Source organism: Eleutherodactylus coqui, chromosome 3 (genome assembly GCF_035609145.1).
Source record: "Eleutherodactylus coqui strain aEleCoq1 chromosome 3, aEleCoq1.hap1, whole genome shotgun sequence".
NCBI classification, from domain to species: Eukaryota; Metazoa; Chordata; class Amphibia; order Anura; family Eleutherodactylidae; genus Eleutherodactylus; species Eleutherodactylus coqui.
Genome location: NC_089839.1, coordinates 137,343,300 through 137,365,539, shown reverse-complemented (window position 1 = coordinate 137,365,539; position 22,240 = coordinate 137,343,300). Strand labels below are relative to the sequence as shown.

The window sequence follows — 22,240 nt, the reverse complement described above, 5'->3', positions numbered from 1 at the left end:
CCCCCCCCCTGCAAATATTGTACAGGCCCTCTAGCCTGAGACAACCCCTTAGTTCTAAATTTTCTTACTATTTCTGATCTACTAGTTTTGGTAGTTAAATTTGCATATACGCATAATATTGCTCTTCGTAATTATTGTAAGATTCTGAAACTAGATCTAGTATTATAGAGAGCAAGTTGCTTAATGCTATAGAACTCATACCTATATAGTTAAGTTTTCTTATGTTTAACTGTTGGTCCATTTGTGCTCCCTCATCTTAATAAGAAATACCAAAACTAACAAAATGTCAATCAAAATACTCTCCATTAATGCAATTGGTTTAAATTCTCCATTTAAGAGATCCTCTCTCTGGAAGGAAGCAATTTCTTCCAACGCAGATGTATTGTATGTTCAGGAGACCCACCTCGTAGCCTCCACAGGACCTAATATCTCGCACAACAAATTTCCAAAAATATTTTCTGCATGTGCATCTAGAAAGCGTGCGGGAACGCTGATTGCGTTCAGAGATACACTACAAACGGAAATAACAAAATAAATTATAGACCCTGCGGGGAGATACCTTATCTTAACAGGTACGCTTAACTCTAAACTATTCACTTTGGTAAATCTATACGCACCAAAAAAATCACCCATACGCTTTCTAAACAAATTGACAAGGAAAATAAGGAGGTGCGAGGTCGGTACCCTAATCATTTGTGGCGATTTCAATACAGTGCCAGATAAAATACTAGACTCATCAAGAGGGCTCCTCAGATCTACCCCATCCCTTTCTCCATGGCTTCAAAAAGAAGCACTGTACGATACGTTCAGATGCTTAAACGCATCCTCTAAAGAATTCTCCTTCTATTCTTCTAGGTTTAAATCCTTCTCAAGGATAGATCTTATCCTAGTGAACTAAAAAGCTCTTCCATCTCTTACAGATGCCCAAGTGGGCCTAATAAAATGGACAGATCATGCACCTGTTACAATATCTATCTCATTAGATCACACACAAGAAAAAACCAGAAATTGGAAAAACAATACATTCCTTATGAAACTCCCAAATTACCACAAGACTATCCAAGAGGAGATCAGGGAATATTTTAAAAATAACGTTACCCCAGATGTATCTCCAATCATCATATGGAATGCCCACAAGGCATATATAAGAGGCGCTTTAATCAAAATCAGCTCGCACCACAAAAGGGAAAAAACTAAAAAATTAGACACTAGAGATGAGCGAACGTACTCGTCCGAGCTTGATACTCGTTCGAGTATTAGAGTGTTTGAGATGCTCGTTACTCGTGACGAGTACCACGCGATGTTCGAGTTACTTTCACTTTCATCTCTGAGATGTTAGCGCGCTTTTCTGGCCAATAGAAAGACAGGGAAGGCATTACAATTTCCCCCTGCGACGTTCAAGCCCTATACCACCGCCCTGCAGTGAGTGGCTGGCGAGATCAGGTGTCACCCGAGTATAAAAATCGGCCCCTCCCGCGGCTCGCCACAGATTTGTTCTGACATAGAGGAGGGAAAGTGCTGTTGGTGCCGGAGCTGCTATAGGGAGAGTGTTAGGAGTATTTTAGGCTTCAAGAACCCCAACGGTCCTTCTTAGGGCCACATCTAACCGTGTGCAGTACTGTGGAGGCTGCTTTTTGCAGTGTTGCACTTTTTTTTTTTTTGTATATCGGCCGTGCAGAGCATTGCACCCTGCAGTAATACTCCAGGGCCAGGAGTGGTGGTTAGGCAGGGACAAAAGACATATATTGTGAGGCAGGGACAGAAGACATATTTATTGAATATAGGCAGTGGGCCTTTGCAAAAACATTTGGGGAAAAAAATCTATTTGGGCTGCCTGTGACTGTCCTCAGTGTTCTGGGTCTGTGCTGGGTGTAGTAATCCTCCTAATTCATACGCAGCCAGCTAAGTGTTACAGCAGGCTTGCGCAAAATTATTTCCTGGCTCTGTGTTGGCTGTTAAATCACCGCTGTATTCCAGTCCGCAGTGCAACAGTCTGCAGTTATTTGGCATACTCCAGGGCCAGTAGCGGTGACGCAGAGAGAGAAGAGATATATTTATTGAATATAGGCAGTGGGCCTTTGCAAAAACATTTGGGGAAAAAAATCTATTTGGGCTGCCTGTGACTGTCCTCAGTGTACTGGGTCTGTGCTGGGTGTAGTAGTCCTCCTAATTCATACGCAGCCAGCTAAGTGTTACAGCAGGCTTGCGCAAAATTATTTCCTGGCGTTCAGTAAGCGAAATCAGCCTCCAACCACAGGCCAATAAGCGGCACATTTAATTACAGCGTTCTGTTTCTGCACTACTGGTAATACACCATGCTGAGGGGTAGGGGTAGGTCTATAGGACGTGGACGCAGGCGAGGACGCGGAGGCCCAAGTCAGGGTGTGGGCACAGGCCGAGCCAGTGCGGTGGCCAGGGGTGGAGGCAGGGCCAGACCGAATAATCCACCAACTGTTTCCCAAAGCGCCCCCTCGCGCCATGCCACCCTGCAGAGGTCAAGGTGCTCTACGGTGTGGCAGATTTTCACAGAGACGCCTGACGACCGACGAACAGTGGTGTGCAACCTTTGTCGCGCCAAGATCAGCTGGGGAGCCACCACCACCAGCATGCGCAGGCATATGATGGCCAAGCACCCCACAAGGTGGGACGAAGGCCGTTCACCGCCTCCGGTTTGCACCACTGCCTCTCCCCCTGTGCCCCAACCTGCCACTGAGATCCAACCCCCCTCTGAGGACACAGGCACTACCGTCTCCTGGCCTACACCCATACCCTCACCTCCGCTGTCCTCAGCCCCATCCAGCAATGTCTCTCAGCGCAGCGTCCAGACGTCGCTAGCGCCACTGTTTGAGCGCAAGCGCAAGTACGCCGCCATGCACCCGCACGCTCAAGCGTTAAACGTGCACATTGCCAAATTGATCAGCCTGGAGATGCTGCCGTATAGGCTTGTGGAAACGGAGGCTTTCAAAAGCATGATGGCGGCGGCGGCCCCGTGCTACTCGGTTCCCAGTTGCCACTACTTTTCCCGATGTGCCGTCCCAGCCCTGCACAACCACGTCTCCCGCAACATTGTACACGCCCTCACCAACGCGGTTACTGCCAAGGTCCACTTAACAACAGACACGTGGACAAGCACAGGCGGGCAGGGCCACTATATCTCCCTGATGGCACATTGGGTGAATTTAGTGGAGGCTGGGACAGAGTCAGAGCCTGGGACTGCTCACGTCCTACCCACCCCCCGAATTGCGGGCCCCAGCTCGGTGGTGGTATCTGCGGCGGTGTATGCTTCCTCCACTAAACCACCCTCCTCCTCCTCCTACGCAACCTCTGTCTCGCAATCAAGATGGGTCAGCAGCAGCACGTCGCCAGCAGTCGATGTCGCGCGGCACGGCAGCACAGCGGTGGGCAAGCGTCAGCAGGCCGTGCTGAAACTACTCAGCTTAGGAGAGAAGAGGCACACGGCCCACGAACTGCTGCAGGGTCTGACAGAGCAGACCGACTGCTGGCTTTCGCCGCTGAGCCTCCAACCGGGCATGGTCGTGTGTGACAACGGCCGTAATCTGGTGGAGGCTCTGCAGCTCGGCAGCCTCACGCACGTGCCATGCCTGGCCCATGTCTTTAATTTGGTGGTTCAGCGCTTTCTGAAAAGCTACCCACACTTGTCATACCTGCTCGGAAAGGTGCGCCGGGTCAGCGCACATTTCCGCAACTCCAAGACGGACGCTGCCACCCTGCGGACCCTGCAACATCGGTTTAATCTGCCAGTGCACCGACTGCTGTGCGACGTGCCCACACGGTGGAACTCTACTCTCCACATGTTGGCCAGGCTCTATGAGCAGCGTAGAGCTATAGTGGAATACCAACTCCAACATGGGCGGCGTAGTGGGAGTCAGCCTCCTCAATTCTTTACAGAAGAGTGAACCTGATTGGCAGACATCTGCCAGGTCCTTGGAAACTTTGAGAAGTCTACCCAGATGGTGAGTGGGGATGCTGCAATCATTAGCGTCACCATTCCTCTGCTATGCCTCTTGAGAAGTTCCCTGCAAAGCATAAAGGCAGACGCTTTGCACTCGGAAACGGAGGCGGGGGAAGACAGTATGTCACTGGATAGTCAGAGCACCCTCATGTCTATATCTCAGCGCGTTGAGGAGGAGGAGGAGGGGGGGAGCATGAGGAGGAGGGGGAAGAGACAGCTTGGCCCACTGCTGAGGGTACACATGCTGCTTGCCTGTCATTCTTTCAGCGTGTATGGCCAGAGGAGGAGGAGGATCCTGAAAGTGATCTTCCTAGTGAGGACAGCCATGTGTTGCGTACAGGTACCCTGGCACACATGGCTGACTTCATGTTAGGATGCCTTTCTCGTGACCCTCACGTTACACGCATTCTGGCCACTACGGATTACTGGGTGTGCACACTGCTCGACCCACGGTATAAGGAGAACCTTTCCACTCTCATACCCGAAGAGGAAAGGGGTTCGAGAATGATGCTATACCACAGGGCGCTGGTGGACAAACTGATGGTAAACTTCCCATCCGACAGCGCTAGTGGCCGAAGGCGCAGTTCCGAGGGCCAGGTAGCAGGGGAGGCGCAGAGATCAGGCAGCATGTACAGCGCAGGCAGGGGACCATTATCCAAGGCCTTTCCCAGCTTTCTGGCTCCCCAGCAAGACTGTGTCACCGGTCCCCAGTCAAGGCTGAGTTGGCGGGAGCACTGTAAAAGGATGGTGAGGGAGTACGTAGCCGATCGCACGACCGTCCTCGGTGACGCCTCTGCCCCCTACAACTACTGGGTGTCGAAGCTGGACACGTGGCCTGAACTCGCGCTGTATGCCCTGGAGGTGCTTGCTTGTCCTGCGGCTAGCGTCTTGTCAGAGAGTGTGTTTAGTGCGGCTGGGGGAATGATCACGGATAAGCGTACCCACCTGTCAACCGACAGTGCCGACAGGCTTACACTCATCAAGATGAACAAAGCCTGGATTTCCCCAGACTTCTCTTCTTCACCAGCGGACAGCAGCGATACCTAAGCAATATGTAGGCTGCACCCGCGGATGGAAGCATCGTTCTCTATCACCATCAAAAACGGGGCCCTTTTTGCTTCATCAATCTGTGTATAATATTCCTCCTCCTCCTCCTGCTCCTCCTCCTGAAACCTCACATAATCACGCCGAACGGGCAATTTTTCTTAGGCCCACAAGGCTCAGTCATATTACTTTTGTAAACAATTTTTATACGTTTCAATGCTCATTAAAGCGTTGAAACTTTCACCTGAACCAATTTTTATTTTAACTGGGCTGCCTCCAGGCCTAGTTACCAATTAAGCCACATTAACCAAAGCGATTAATGGGTTTCACCTGCCCTCTTGGTTGGGCATGGGCAATTTTTCTGAGGTACATTAGTACTGTTGGTACACCAATTTTTGGGGGCCCTCGCCTACAGTGTAATCAAATTAATTTTTAGCCCACCTGCATTAAAGCTGACATTACATCAGCTGTGCTGGGCACTGCAATGGGATATATTTATGTACCGCCGGTGGCTTCCTGGCACCCACCCATGCTGTCGGTCCACACGGAGTTGTAACTGCATGTGTCCACTTCTAAAGAACCCCAGTCTGACTGGGGTATGCAGTGTGGGCCGAAGCCCACCTGCATTAAGCACGACATTACCTCAGCTGTGAAGGGCACTGCAATGGGATATATTTATGTACCGCCGGTGGGTTCCAGGGAGCCACCCATGCTGTGGGTGCACACGGAATTCCCATTGCGGAGTTGTACCTGCCTGTGACTATTTATAAAAAACCGCGGTCTGACTGGGGCATGCAGACACCTTGACAGAATGAATAGTGTGTGGCACATAGGTTCCCCATTGCTATGCCCACGTGTGCAGCTCCAGATGGAGGTGGCACAGGATTGGATTTCTCATTGCTTCTGTACAGCATTGTGGGCTATCGCCCCGCCCCTTTTAAAGAGGGTCGCTGCCTAGCCGTGCCAACCCTCTGCAGTGTGTGCCTGCGGTTCCTCCTCATGGCAGACGCACTTATAAATAGACATGAGTGTGGCGTGGCATGAGGGCAGCTGAAGGCTGGGCAGCGACAGTTTGGTGTGCGCTGTGGACACTGGGTCATGCGGGGGGGGGGGGGGGGGTTGGTCAGCATGTAACCCAAGAGAAGTGGCAGCGGAGTGTCATGCAGGCAGTGATTGTGCTTTGTTGGAAGTAGTGTGGTGCTTAGCTAAGGTATGCATTGCTAATGAGGGCTTTTCAGAAGTAAAAATTGTTGGGGGGGGGGGGCAGTCTTGCCGCTATTGTGGCTTAGTAGTGGGACCTGGGAACTTGAGATGCAGCCCAACATGTAGCCCCTCGCCTGCCCTATCCGTTGCTGTGTCGTTCCCATCACTTTCTTGAATTGCCCCGATTTTCACAAATGAAAACCTTAGCGAGCATTGGCGATATACAAAAATGCTCGGGTCGCCCATTGACTTCAATGGGGTTCGTTACTCGAAACGAACCCTCGAGCATCGCGATAATTTCGTCCCGAGTAACGAGCACCCGAGCATTTTGGTGCTCGCTCATCTCTATTAGACACGCTTACTACGCAAATTTCTAACATAGAAAAAAAGTTGCAAGGCTCTCCCTCTGAGGATCTACACAAAAGTCTTTTTGAACTACGACAAAAACTTAGAAAGATTTTATTAGATAACTTTGACAAGGAAATGAAATCTTCACAAGCAACATTTTACAAGTCAAACAATAAACCCTCACGCATGCTTGCTAGACTAATCAAAAAAAGACCTAAAAAAACTTCCATACCATACATCATAGATCCAAAAAACCCAAAAACAAAAATCACACACCCTACTCATATAACAGAAATCTTTCGTCAGTATTATATCAAGTTGTATAATTTAAAAGACGATAGAAACACGCCTCAACCGACACCTCAGAACATAAACAACTTCCTAAAAGGATTAAAACTGCCAACCCTTACAAAAAACCAGATAGAACATCTAAATTCTCCAATTACACCATTGGAAATCAATGACACCATTAAGTCATTGAAAGCCCAAAAAGCCCCTGGTCCCGATGGATTTTCTAATGACTACTACAAAATCTTTTATCCACAGTTATCCCTTCATATGTCTTGAGTCTTTGACCAAGGAATCAAACAAAAATATTTCCCCCAAGAGATGTTAGAAGCCACAATTGTGACTATCCCAAAGCCCGGAAAAACACCCACCTCACCAGAAAACTTCAGACCTATTTCGCTATTAAATTGCGATATAAAAATTTACTCAAAAACAATCGCCCGTAGACTCCTGAAAATCTTACCTGAATTAGTACACTCTGACCAAGTGGGGTTTACAAGCGGAAGACAGGCCTCAGATGCAACAAGACGTATATTAAACCTACTTCACAAAACAACACAAACACATTCCCCGACATTATTGGTTGCCCTAGACGCCGAAAAGGCCTTTGATCGCCTTCACTGGAAATTTGCCTTTTCTACCCTAAACAAATTTGGATTTTCAGGAAACATTCTGAATGCCATATCAGCCCTATACACATTTCCATCAGCAAAAATATTAGTAGATGGCACACTCTCCAACTCTTTCCCAATCACCAATGGCACGCGCCAAGGCTGCCTTTTATCACCGCTACTGTTCACACTAGTCATGGAACCCTTAGCAGAACATATCAGAAACAATTTAGAAATACAAAGCATAAACGCGGGTCATAGACAGCATAAAATAAGTTTGTTCGCAGACGATATTCTGCTAACAATAACGAACCCACTCAAGTCTCTAAGAGAAGTATACCAAACCCTAACTAAATTTGCAGAAGTTTCCTTTTACAAATTAAATATTACGAAATCACAAATTTTAGGAATTTACATAACGGAAAAACTAAAACAGGACATCAAAAAGGAGTTCTCTTTCCAATGGAAGGAAAAAAGCATCCCATATCTAGGAATAAACCCATGTTTCCCCCTATCTAACTTAACAATAGTCAACTATCTCCCTCTTCTGGCTGACATACAAAAACAACTGGAAACATACAAAACATGTCCTCTGTCATGGATGGGGAGAGTGGTCGCGTACAAAATGATAATACTACCTAAAATCCTCCACTACTTTCGAACCCTTCCGGTCCGAGTACCGAAACAAACTATTGCAGAATTTCAAAAACAACTTTCCAAGTTTGTTTGGCAGAATAAAAAACCTAGAATTGCGCTTTCAATCCTATCACTAAATAGATACCAAGGAGGAATAGGCCTACCAAGCTTGGAAACATATCGAAAAGCTACTATATTAAGCCAACTAACTTCTTGGACACAGCATAACCCAAATAAAGCCTGGCCCACATTGGAAATAGAACTAAATAAACAGAAACCACTACTTCCCCTTCTCCATGCTCAAACATTGGCCTGGGGCACCCCAAGTATGGCAAAAAATATGCACGTACCCAACTTATCCCCGCCCATGTTGGCTTCTTTGGAGGCGTGGAAAGATCTACTAGAAAAAGCGGATAAAACTCTATATACATAACCCCAAAAATACCTTTAAAAACTCTTGAATACTTAATTCCCAACCTTAACTTAACTTCATGGATAAACGCAGGAATTACATTTATCTCTGATCTAACTTCAAAACAAAACATCCTATCCTTCCATGACTTATCTGCGAAATATCATATAAAGGAATCTGAAGGCTTCAAATACACCCAGATATCATCCCTCATACAAGCACATAAACTACAAGACATTAAAATCCCAAAGATAGCAAATACAATTCTTAACTCCATACAAAACAAACTGATCACCAGAAACTTTTACGACACACTTACAGGCACACTAAAACCGTGAAAAAAGTGTCACCTATTAAACTGGGAGAAAGACATTGGTCAAGAAATACCAATAGACCAATGGATAAAAGCCTTTAAATGGGCCGGACAATCCTCTCATGGAGCCAATTTGATAGAAACCCACACAAAAATACTCACTAGATGGTACTATACGCCAGCCTTGCTAAAAAGAAGGAATCTATTAACAAACGATCTCTGCTGGAGAAATTGTGGTGGACAGGGTTCCTTGATCCATGTCTTCTGGTCTTGCCCATACCTCCGAACATACCTTTAAACTAATCCAAGACATATCCGGGACCTCCCTCCCGTTCAATCCCAAAGTAGCTTTACTACTAATAGATCCGGGTGGTCTCATACCTAATTTAAAGAGACTAACAGGACATATACTGCTGGGAGCGAAATATCTGATCACCAAAAAATGGAAATCTGAGACCCTCCCAAATTGACAAGAGCTCATCCAACTGATATCTGAACATGGAATATACGAAAAGATAATAGCCCTAAGAAACAACTCAATACAAAAGTACAAAGAGATGTGGAGCCCTTGGTTAAGCCTATTCCCAGTTTAGGGGAGCCTTTTATGGACCAACCAATCCTTGAGTTATAGGCCTAGTTGTAGAGGCCAATGTTTTGTTTACTTTATATGGATGAACAGTGAAGTACTCTAAATTATCCCATATGTCCTTTCCCTACCCTTCACCCTTTCCCTTCCCCCCCCCCCACATATACCTTTCTATTTCAGATCTCTCCCCCCCCCCTCCACTATCTAAGGTGAGCACTCCTCGATTTAAGTAGTAACCGAAAAATAGAATATAAGTGTATAAGTGCTCACAAAACTTTAATTTATAGAAAAAACCTATGTTTCCATTATCAATGTGAAGACCGCATGTTTGTAAGCTGTTAAAAATAATCAGAAAGTTGTAATGTCAAGCCTTTGATATAGGTTATGCTCTGTTCACATTGTAATGTAATTAGAGATGAGCGAGCACCATAATGCTCGGGTGCTCGTTATTCAGGACGAAATTATCGCGATGCTCGAGGGTTCATTTCGAGTAACGAACCCCATTGAAGTCAATGGGCGACCCGAGCATTTTTGTATATCGCCGATGCTCGCTAAGGTTTTCATTTGTGAAAATCGGGGCAATTCAAGAAAGTGATGGGAACGACACAGCAACGGATAGGGCAGGCGAGGGGTTACATGTTGGGCTGCATCTCAAGTTCCCAGGTCCCACTATTAAGCCACAATAGCGGCAAGAGTGCCCCCCCCCCCTCCCAACAATTTTTACTTCTGAAAAGCCCTCATTAGCAATGCATACCTTAGCTAAGCACCACACTACCTCCAACAAAGCACAATCACTGCCTGCATGACACTCCGCTGCCACTTCTCCTGGGTTACATGCTGCCCAACCCCTCCCCCCCCCCGCACGACCCAGTGTCAACAGCGCACACCAAACTGTCGCTGCCCAGCCTTCAGCTGCCCTCATGCCACGCCACACTCATGTCTATTTATAAGTGCGTCTGCCATGAGGAGGAACCGCAGGCACATCAGCTTTAATGCAGGTGGGCAAAAAATTATTTGGATTACACTGTAGGCGCGGGCCCCAAAAAATTGGTGTACCAACAGTACTAATGTACCTCAGAAAAATTGCCCATGCCCAACCAAGAGGGCAGGTGAAACCCATTAATCGCTTTGGTTAATGTGGCTTAATTTGTAACTAGGCCTGGAGGCAGCCCAGTTAAAATAAAAATTGGTTCAGGTGAAAGTTTCAACGCTTTAATGAGCATTGAAACGTATAAAAATTGTTTACAAAAATTATATGACTGAGCCTTGTGGGCCTAAGAAAAATTGCCCGTTCGGCGTGATTACGTCAGGTTTCAGGAGGAGGAGCAGGAGGAGGAGGAGGAATATTATACACAGATTGATGAAGCTAAAAGGTCCACGTTTTTGATGGTGATAGAGAACGATGCTTCCATCCGCGGGTGCAGCCTACGTATTGTTTAGGTATCGCTGCTGTCCGCTGGTGGAGAAGAGAAGTCTGGGGAAATCCAGGCTTTGTTCATCTTGATGAGTGTAAGCCTGTCGGCACTGTCGGTTGACAGGCGGGTACGCTTATCTGTGATGATTCCCCCAGCCGCACTAAACACCCTCTCTGACAAGACGCTAGCCGCAGGACAAGCAAGCACCTCCAGGGCATACAGCGCGAGTTCAGGCCACATGTCCAGCTTCGACACCCAGTAGTTGTAGGGGGCAGAGGCGTCACGGAGGACGGTCGTGCGATCGGCTACGTACTCCCTCACCATCCTTTTACAGTGCTCCCGCCGACTCAGCCTTGACTGGGGAGCTGTGACACAGTCTTGCTGGGGAGCCAGAAAGCTGTCAAAGGCCTTAGAGAGTGTTCCCCTGCCTGTGCTGTACATGCTGCCTGATCTCTGCGCCTCCCCTGCTACCTGGCCCTCGGAACAGCGCCTTCGGCCACTAGCGCTGTCGGATGGGAATTTTACCATCAGTTTGTCCGCCAGGGTCCTGTGGTATAGCATCACTCTGGAACCCCTTTCCTCTTCGGGTATGAGAGTGGAAAGGTTCTCCTTATACCGTGGGTCGAGCAGTGTGTACACCCAGTAATCCGTAGTGGCCAGAATGCGTGTAACGCGAGGGTCACGAGAAAGGCATCCTAACATGAAGTCAGCCATGTGTGCCAGGGTACCTGTACGCAACACATGGCTGTCCTCACTAGGAAGATCACTTTCAGGATCCTCCTCCTCAGGCCATACACGCTGAAAGGATGACAGGCAAGCAGCATGTGTACCCTCAGCAGTGGGCCAAGCTGTCTCTTCCCCCTCCTCCTCATCCTTCTCATGCTCCTCCTCCTCAACGCGCTGAGATATAGACAGCAGGGTGCTCTGACTATCCAGTGACATACTGTCTTCCCCCGCCTCTGTTTCCGAGCGCAAAGCGTCTGCCTTTATGCTTTGCAGGGAACTTCTCAAGAGGCATAGCAGAGGAATGGTGACGCTAATGATTGCAGCATCGCCGCTCACCATCTGGGTAGACTCCTCAAAGTTTCCAAGGACCTGGCAGATGTCTGCCAACCAGGCCCACTCTTCTGTAAAGAATTGAGGAGGCTGACTCCCACTGCGCCGCCCATGTTGGAGTTGGTATTCCACTATAGCTCTACGCTGCTCATAGAGCCCGGCCAACATGTGGAGCGTAGAGTTCCACTGTGTGGGCACGTCGCACAGCAGTCGGTGCACTGGCAGATGAAACCGATGTTGCAGGGTGCGCAGGGTGGCAGCGTCCGTGTGGGACTTGCGGAAATGTGCGCAGAGCCGGCGCACCTTTCCGAGCAGGTCTGACAAGCATGGGTAGCTTTTCAGAAAGCGCTGAACCACCAAATTAAAGACGTGGGCCAGGCATGGCACGTGCGTGAGGCTGCCGAGCTGCAGAGCCGCCACCAGGTTACGGCCGTTATCACACACGACCATGCCCGGTTGGAGGCTCGGCAGTGCAAGCCAGCGGTCGGTCTGCTCTGTCAGACCCTGCAGCAGTTCGTGGGCCATGTGCTTCTTATCTCCTAAGCTGAGTAGTTTCAGCACGGCCTGCTGACGCTTGCCCACCGCTGTGCTGCCATGCCGCGCGACACCGACTGCTGGCGACGTGCTGCTGACACATCTTGATTGCGAGACAGAGGTTGCGTAGGAGGAGGAGGAGGAGGGTGGTTTAGTGGAGGAAGCATACACCGCCGCAGATACCACCACCGAGCTGGGGCCCACAATTCTGGGGGTGGGTGGGACGTGAGCGGTCCCAGGCTCGGACTCTGTCCCAGCCTCCACTAAATTCACCCAATGTGCCGTCAGGGAGATATAGTGGCCCTGCCCGCCTGTGCTTGTCCACGTGTCCGTTGTTAAGTGGACCTTGCCAGTAACCGCGTTGGTGAGGGCGCGTACAATGTTGCGGGAGACGTGGTCGTGCAGGGCTGGGACAGCACATCGGGAAAAGTAGTGGCGACTGGGAACTGAGAAGCGCGGGGCCGCCGCCGCCATCATACTTTTGAAAGACTCCGTTTCCACAACCCTATACGGCAGCATCTCCAGGCTGATCAATTTGGCTATGTGCATGTTTAACGCTTGAGCGTGCGGGTGCGTGGCGGCGTACTTGCGCTTCCGCTCCAACACTTGCGCTAGCAACGGCTGGACGGTGCGCTGACAGACATTGGTGGATGGGGCCGAGGACAGCGGAGGTGAGGGTGTGGGTGCAGGCCAGGAGACGGTAGTGCCTGTGTCCTGAGAGGGGGGTTGGATCTCAGTGGCAGGTTGGGGCACAGGGGGAGAGGCAGCGGTGCAAACCGGAGGCGGTGAACGGCCTTCGTCCCACCTTGTGGGGTGCTTGGCCATCATATGTCTATGCATGCTGGTGGTGGTGAGGCTGGTGGTGGTGGCTCCCCGGCTGATCTTGGCGCGACAAAGGTTGCACACCACTGTTCGTCGGTCGTCTGCACTCTCAGTGAAAAACTGCCAGACCTTTGAGCACCTCGGCCTCTGCAGGGTGGCATCGCACGAGGGGGCGCTTTGGGAAACAGTTGGTGGATTATTCGGTCTGGCCCTGCCTCTACCCCTGGACACCGCACTGCCTCTTGCAACCTGCCCTGCTGCTGCCCTTGCCTCCCCCTCTGAAGACCTGTCCTCAGTAGGCGTAGCAAACCAGGTGGGGTCAGTCACCTCATCGTCCTGCTGCTCTTCCTCCGAATCCTCTGTGCGCTCCTCCCTCGGACTTACTGCCCTTACTACCACCTCATTGATGGACAACTGTGTCTCATCGTCATCGTCCTCCTCACCCACTGAAAGCTCTTGAGACAGTTGCCGGAAGTCCCCAGCCTCATCCCCCGGACCCCGGGAACTTTCCAAAGGTTGGGCATCAGTCACGATAAACTCCTCTGGTGGGAGAGGAACCATTGCTGCCCAATCTGAGCAGGGGCCCGAGAACAGTTCCTGGGAGTCTGCCCGCTCCTCAGAATGTGTCATTGTAATGGAGTGAGGAGGCTGGGAGGAAGGAGGAGCAGCAGCCAGAGGATTCAGAGTTGCAGCAGTGGACAGCGCAGAACTCTGGGTGGACGATAGATTGCTGGATGCACTTTCTGCCATCCACGACAGGACCTGCTCACACTGCTCAGTTTCTAATAAAGGTCTACCGCGTGGACCCATTAATTGTGAGATGAATGTGGGGATCCCAGAAACGTGCCTCTCTCCTAATCCCACAGCAGTCGGCTGCGATACACCTGGATCAGGAGCTCGGCCTGTGCCCACACCCTGACTTGGGCCTCCGCGTCCTCGCCCGCGTCCACGTCCTCTAGGCCTACCCCTACCCCTCAGCATGCTGTATTACCAGTAATGCAGAAACAGAACGCTGTAATTAAATGTGCCGCTTATTGGCCTGTGGTTGGAGGCTGACTTCGCTTACGGAACGCCAGGAAATAATTTTGTGCAAGCCTGCTGTAACACTTAGCTGGCTGCGTATGAATTAGGAGGACAACTACACCCAGCACAGACCCAGTACACTGAGGACAGTCACAGGCAGCCCAAATAGATTTTTTTCCCCAAATGTTTTTGGAAAGGCCCACTGCCCATATACACCGTATATGTCTTCTCTCTCTGTGTCACCACTACTGGCCCTGGAGTATGTCAAATAACTGCACTCTGTTGCACTGTGGACTGGAATACAGCGGTGATTTAACAGCCAACACAGAGCCAGGAAATAATTTTGCGCAAGCCTGCTGTAACACTTAGCTGGCTGCGTATGAATTAGGAGGACAACTACACCCAGCACAGACCCAGTACACTGAGGACAGTCACAGGCAGCCCAAATAGATTTTTTTCCCCAAATGTTTTTGGAAAGGCCCACTGCCTATATACACTGCATATGTCTTCTCTCTCTGCGTCACCACTACTGGCCCTGGAGTATGTAAAATAACTGCAGACTGTTGCACTGTGGACTGGAATACAGCGGTGATTTAACAGCCAACACAGAGCCAGGAAATAATTTTGCTCAAGCCTGCTATAACACTTAGCTGGCTGCGTATGAATTAGGAGGACAACTACACCCAGCACAGACCCAGTACACTGAGGACAGTCACAGGCAGCCCAAATAGATTTTTTTCCCCAAATGTTTTTGCTAAGGCCCACTGCCTATATTCAATAAATATGTCTTCTGTCCCTGCCTCACAATATATGTCTTCTGTTCCTGCCTCACAATATATGTCTTCTGTCCCTGCCTAACCACCACTTCTGGCCCTGGAGTATGAATAATTACTGCAGGGCACAATGCTCTGCAAGGCCGATATACAAAAAAAAAAAAAAAGTGCAACACTGCAAAAAGCAGCCTCCACAGTACTGCACACGGTTAGATGTGGCCCTAAGAAGGACTGTTGGGGTTCTTGAAGCCTAAAATACTCCTAACACTCTCCCTATAGCAGCTCCGGCACCAACAGCACTTTCCCTCCTCTATGTCAGAACAAATCTGTGGCGAGCCGCGGGAGGGGCCGATTTATATACTCGGGTGACACCTGATCTCGCCAGCCACTCACTGCAGGGGGGTGGTATAGGGCTTGAACGTCACAGGGGGAAGTTGTAATGCCTTCCCTGTCTTTCTATTGGCCAGAAAAGCGCGCTAACATCTCAGAGATGAAAGTGAAAGTAACTCGAACACCACGTGGTACTCGTCACGAGTAACGAGCATCTCGAACACGCTAATACTCGAACGAGTATCAAGCTCGGACGAGTACGTTCGCTCATCTCTAAATGTAATGTTTTCTAAGCGTTGATTAATAAAGAAAAAATGTTTTAAAAAAGAAATATACAACATTTTATTTAAGGATACAGAAATAATGATAATACCATTATGAGCATGAGCAACAACGAGAGTAACTGGCAACAAACAAGAATCTGAGTTTCACTTAAGGCCTCATGCACACATGAATCCCGCAGCGGAATACGCCTGTGCCCGCAGACATGGGCATTAAAAGACAGTCTCTTACCTCGCCGCCTGCCGTGCGGGTCTTCTCCATCTCAGCCGAATCTTTTTTCTTAAGCACAGCAGATGCGTCCAGACACGCCAGCTGACGAGCCCGTTGCATGTGCAGTGCCTTTTTTTTTACTCCCCTGCTTTCCCATGGATGTGCAGAACATCCGCAGTGACAGCTGCGGGTGTACTGCAGATCAGATGGCTTCCATTGACTTCAAAAATAGAGCATATTGCGATCTCTTCCAGGGCGTGCGATTTGCACGCCGGGTAAAAAAAAAAAAATCGTATCTGCATGCTTTTAGCTGCTCTGCGGGCGCCCATGTCTCATCAAATCCGCTCATGTGCTTGAGGCCTTATATTGTTCGCACTAACTCAGTTTTGTGTCCATTACTACAAGTGATACATAAAAACAATATGAATGATATTTGCAAGAGTCAGACTGATAACAATGGAACGTAGACATGTGAAGCAGTACACAGTCCTTTTGAACAAGGTTATTATTGCACTACTTAGAATGCACTATAAGTAAACACAGCATCTGTATTCCCAAGATGCACTGTGGTATATTGCAATGAATCTTTGTTCATAACCAGGGTGCACTGTCTCTTTTTCACATAGGAACTGTCAGTTGCATATGTCTTCTTATTTTTCTCTTAATGCACCCATGATTGTCAATGAAAATTAACGAAAAACGCCGCGCAAAATGGCGCGAAAAACGCTGCGTTTTTCACGCACGAAAATCGGCAACGCCAGTGGGTATGCGCCCTAAGTAGAAATCACTGCTGTGTTTCCCTATACAACAATCCTGTTGTGTCTGTACTAGCGTTCATACTTATGATCTGGGTTGGAGCAGATCTCACTTACAGTTGGTCGCTGAAGAGTACAAGCATCTCTGTTCTGGTATTCCCTTAGAGTTCGGTCAGATGAGCATTTTTTTTCGCACGCCTACGTGCGCAAAAAAAATATGCGCTCCATAGATGTGCAAAATGCACGTGACCGAAGCTCTGGGCTTTTTTTATATGTGCCCAAAATAGTGTGTGCAGGCCTTCAATGGGCAAAGTTTCAGATGCCCGTTCACTGGAGCAGCTGCCCCACGAAGGTCCCATCATCACTGAACACTGTGACAGCACTGTTACAGTGTTCAGTGATGATGGGACTCCCCGTGGACATGAAAGAATTCCCTGCCACAGCTGTCACAGCTGTGGCAGAGAACCGCGAAGCTATGCCATTGCTTTCAATGGGGCCGGCACTGCTGTTGCCCCATTGAAAGCAATAGGATGAAGGCAAACCCCTGCAGCGATGATTTTCGGGTGGGGGGGGGGCTTAAAATATAAGCCCTACCCCGAAAATCATCCCTAGTTGTAAAAAAAATTTTTACTCACCTAGAAGCGCTGTCTGGTTCTTCTCCCCGTCAGTCTTCTTCTGTATTCTGGTGGCTGGAGATTGAAAAATTCATGTCTCCAGAAAGCACCACCTCTGATTAGCTGAGCGCTGTGACCAATCAGATGCGAGAGCACAGAGCAAGATAGAACATGCTGCGATTTGTTTCCTGCATAGCATCGTGCCATGCAGGAAAACATCTTTTATGTGTATGACCCCATTCAAAACAATGGGGTTCCTGATTTTGCGCCTCGAAATGAAAACAAAACAAATTGCATAATTGGTTACCTATTACAGAAGCCATAGCACGTGGGACTTGTAAAAGCGGCATCACCCTCTCTGCAAATCCTAGCTCCATCTCTCTTTCCAGATACTGTGCTTCCCGCTCACTAAGGGATGTGTCCATCAACATCCTTAAGTCCTGGCAGCATCTTCTCTTCTCAGGCCCGCACCCTTAGACTGTCTCCACACGAGCACCTGCCCGTAGCCACCACACTCTAGCCCCTGCAGCACTTGCTGCTGATCTCTAGTGACTTTAGGACCTGTGAAGGGAGGGCAGACTCACACCCACTTACTATACCAAATGCACAGAGGCTGTCTGTATTAACCCCTTGGGGGTGGCCCCTTAGACTTGTCCAAATTAAAACCAATTTCAAGTTTTTGCTCATCATTCTGCACTTAATATCCCATAATGACGAAATGGAAACAGAATGCTCAAATCAATTGCTCTGCTTGTTTGTCTACTGATTGCTGCAATGTTTACGAGGGGTAATGGTCAGGTAAACAAGCATTCTAATGAAAGCTCATTCACAATCATTAAATTATTTACTATGGTGGTCAAGTTAAATAAATTGCATTACATGTGCATATATAATAGGAGTTTCATGCAAGTGTGATGTGAGTTTTAAATTTTCCTAATGAAACAACAGCTGACTTTCACCTGCATGTTTGTCGATGTGTTTTTCTTGCAAAACACAACACACTTACAGGTAAAATTGCGAGTTTAAGAGTACGATACTGGTTTAAATTTCTCGCACTTGCCCATGTAAATGTAGTCTTAATGAAAGAAGTGACTTTTTACAAGCTAAAACAACTTAGGGTTTAAACAGATGGGCATGATTTTGTCCCGTTATGTGGTCGTGAAAATCACCGCCACACAACGGGACAAAAGAAACCATTGGTTTTTACTATTGGGATTCTCGCGTATTAGGGCGCCTACCCACTTGTGATTTTTTTTCCTTTGCGTTTTGTGTTTTTTCTGAAGAGCAATTAGGATAGAATGTGTTCTTGTCCACTTGCGGTTTTTTTTTCGGTCCGTTGCAATTTTTAACATAGGAACTGTCAGTTGCATATGTGTCCTTATTTTTCTCTTAATGCACCCATGAATGTCAATGGAAATTAACGGAAAAGGCGCGAAAAAGCAGCGAAAATCGCGCCAAAAACGCGCGGAAAACGCTGCGTTTTTCACGCACGAAAATCGCAAACGCCAGTGGGTAGGCGCCCTAAATGCAATGCACGAGAAAAGATAGGATCTGCCCTATCTTTCTTGTATGTAGTGTTCGTATGTGCAAGAAAGATAGGGCAAGACCTATCTTCTCGCCATTTTTTTCAAACTCACACGCTATATCGTGAAGTTTGTATAGTCCAGAATAAAAAACTCTGGTTTTGTGCTAATGAGCTCCTAAGCAGTGAGCATATTAGCGCATACCCCATGTGTGTTTTCCCTCAAAATGGATATACAGATGAAGAAACACGTATTAGGTTCAATATCTGTTCTGAGTGGGGAGGAGTTTGGATCCTATGGGACCTTTCACACGAGGTGGAATACCCCGCCATGTGCCGTCCCTGAATTCCATACCCAAATCCACATTGCTAACTGTAGATGCAGAATTGCCAGACAGATTCTGCTATTTTCAATTTCACACCAAAACCCGCATCATAGCGGTGCAGATTTTGAAGCTGAGTGTTCCAGAACGATGTTACTGAATATTCCGTCTTGTGTGAAACGTCCTTATTAGAACTTGACACTAAATCTTTTAGGTAATTTTAAAATAAATTCAATTCTTTTAAACAACTGTAAATAAAGATTCAAAATGTAACTTTCTGCGTTCTATGTGCAGGTTTTTACGGAATACTCTTTGAAGAAAACAGAGAAGCAGCTTTTGCCAATTATCTGCTATGGAAATCCCTCGGATATGTCTTATCATTTGGTTATAGTTCATTTTTAGGTGTTTATGTAAAATTATGCATTCTGTTAGCTATTTTATTACTTGCAATGTTGCTTTATGTGATTGTTGAGTACCTTGAATTTAGGAAGACACAAGTACAAGTAGACATTTTTAAGGAAATAGAAGCTGTGAGTGAAAAAGTCAATGAACATTAAACAGTTTTTTTTTGTATAAAATATTTTCTTAAAAATATATGGCTCATTTTACATTAAAACGACTTGGAAATGCTGGATGAACTGGTGAATTTGATGAACCTCCCTCCCGACTTATCACTACATTGGATGTCACGTGACAGATGTAGTCACTTAAAACTTTTCTTAAACAACCATTGTAATTATCTCAAAAATGTTTATATATTTTTTGACAGTAAATAAAATAAATGTTATTTTTTTTTAAAAAGAAAAACCTATGTCTGAATGGCAATGTGCTTGTGTGGTTTTGAACAGTTATCAGCTAAAGCCAAAAAAAGATCCTATGAAGAAAGTGCCAACTTTATTAGTTATACCTGCACTTTCAAGATTGAAACTTCCCTGCATGGAAATAACGCATATGACCCCAGAGTGCAGAATAATATCAAGTGAGCAAGTTTTCCATTGATAAATTTGAATATGAGTGTGGACCCACTGTGCCCCTTTGACTTTGGGCTAATCCTGAGGGTGTTATCGGAGTTAACTTGGGCCGTAGGAGGCTTGGACTGTTTGGAAAACTTATTAAGAACCAGAGGTTTAAGAAGCGAGACGTGAAATGAATTTGGTATATGCAAGGAGGCAGGAAGGCGCAACTCATAACATATGGAGTTAGTTTAACTTTTTGGATACCTCGAAAGGGTCCAGAAATCGCGAAGCTAATTTATAGGAGGGTACTAGAGATGAGCGAGCGTACTCGTCCGAGCTTGATACTCGTTCGAGTATTAGGGTACTCGAGATGCTCGTTACTCGAGACGAGCACCACGCGGTGTTCGAGACACTTCCATTTTCTTCCCAGAAAATTTTGTGCCGTTTTCTGGCCAATAGAAACAAAGGGAAGGCATTACAACTTCCCCCTGCGACGTTCAAGCCCTATACCACCCCCCTGCAGTGAGTGGCTGGCGAGATCAGGTGTCACCCGAGTATTAAAATCTGCCCGCCCGCGGCTCACCACAGATGCATTCTGACATAGTTCAGGGAAAATGCTGTTGATGCCGGAGCTGCTATAGGGAGAGCGTTAGGAGTGATTTTAGGCTTCAAGAACCCCAACGGTCCTTCTTAGGCCATAGAAATCGCAGATTGCACCTATCTGCGATCTGCGATTCCTGTTCTCTTCTCTATATGCGCTCAATGGGGCCGGCGGCAGCACCCATAAGTTTACCAAGGGCCCTCCAGAATCTTGATGTAAACTGGACCCTCGATTGGATACTATACACAGAGGAAAGTCATGGAGCCGGAAGATGTGGTCAGTGAACTTCACTGCTAGTTGACTGGTGGAGGGTAATCTGGGCAATGGAACGAAATGAGTCATCTTGGAAAAATGATCGATGAACACCCAGATGACGGTACATTTATTGGATGAGGGTAAGTCGTGATAAAGTCCATAGCTATGTGCTGCCATGGAGCCTCGGGCATGGGTAGAGGATCAAGAAGACCGGCAAGTTTTTGTTTCAAGACTTATTTTGGGTGCAAGTAGTGCAGGCAGATACAAAGTTCCGGATATCCTCTACCATAGACGACAACCAGTAAAGGTGGCAAATTAACTGAGTAGATTTACATTGATCCGGGTAACCAACTATCTTGAAAAAGTGTCTCCAGGATAAACTGATCTTCTTTTAGGTTCAGGAATAAATGTTTTTCCCAAGAGGAATGTTCTTTATTCAAACGGGAGCCGCGGTTACTATTCTAGCAGGATCAATAATGTATTACGGCACCTCCTAGAAGTCACTAGCATCGAAAGACCTAGACAATGCGTTAGCTTTGACATTCTTATCAGTGGGCTGGAAATGCAAAACAAAATCAAATTGGGTGAAGATGAAGAATAAGATCCACCGGACCTGACGGGGATTGAGTCGCTGGGCAGTCTGTAGATAGGTCAAATTCTTGTGATTCATATAAATCAAAACAGGCTGACAAGCTCCCTCCAGCAAGAATCGCCAAAATTCCAGAGACAGTTCGATGTCTAACAGTTTCTGATCTCTAATGGAGTAATTCCACTCCGCAGCCGAAAAAGACATGGAGAAGAATCCGCACATCACCATCCTCCCAGATGCATCAGAACCGCTCCCTCACTGGTGGAAGATGCATAAACCTCCAGAAAGAACTGCTTGGAAACCTCTGGTCGGTGCAAAATGGGTGCCGACAAAAAGGCTGGTTTCAAGGTTTGAAAGGCAGCTTCAGCTTCAGGAGACCATCGCTTGGCATCAGCCCCTTTATTAATGAGATCAGAGAGCAGAGATAGGCACCAACAAGTTGAAGAAGTAAGGGATGAACTGCTGATAATAGTTTATGAAGCTCAGAAATCGCTGAATAGCGAGAAGACCAGAAGGACAATGCCTGTTCAACACAGCAGATATTTTGTCAGGGTCTGTCTGCATGCACAGATCAAAAATTATGCACCCTAGAAAAGGTAGAGAGTCTCAAAGATTCATTTCTTGAATCTGGCATAGAGTCGGTTCTTAATGACTGGAGTACTGTACGGACTTGTCTTCGATGTAAGTGGATATCCTCTGAGAAGATCAGGATATCAAGGTACACGACAACACACTTGTTGAGGAGGTCCGCAGAAATATCATTCAT

The 22,240-nt window shown here is 47.4% G+C and overlaps 1 protein-coding gene across 4 annotated transcripts in view; it reads left to right on the top strand.

The window, feature by feature from the left end:
- Positions 1-19,869, top strand: part of LOC136620987 (protein unc-93 homolog A-like) — a 91,829-nt gene extending 71,960 nt beyond the window's left edge. For 3 of the 4 annotated variants that reach the window (XM_066596138.1, XM_066596139.1, XM_066596140.1), the window contains one exon: positions 19,368-19,869. In XM_066596138.1, the coding sequence (XP_066452235.1) occupies positions 19,368-19,630 (263 nt within the window). In that variant the 3' untranslated portion in view covers positions 19,631-19,869. The remainder of the gene's footprint in view (positions 1-19,367) is intronic. The other variant, XM_066596141.1, reaches the window with a different exon arrangement.
- Positions 19,870-22,240: the final 2,371 nt, after the last annotated feature.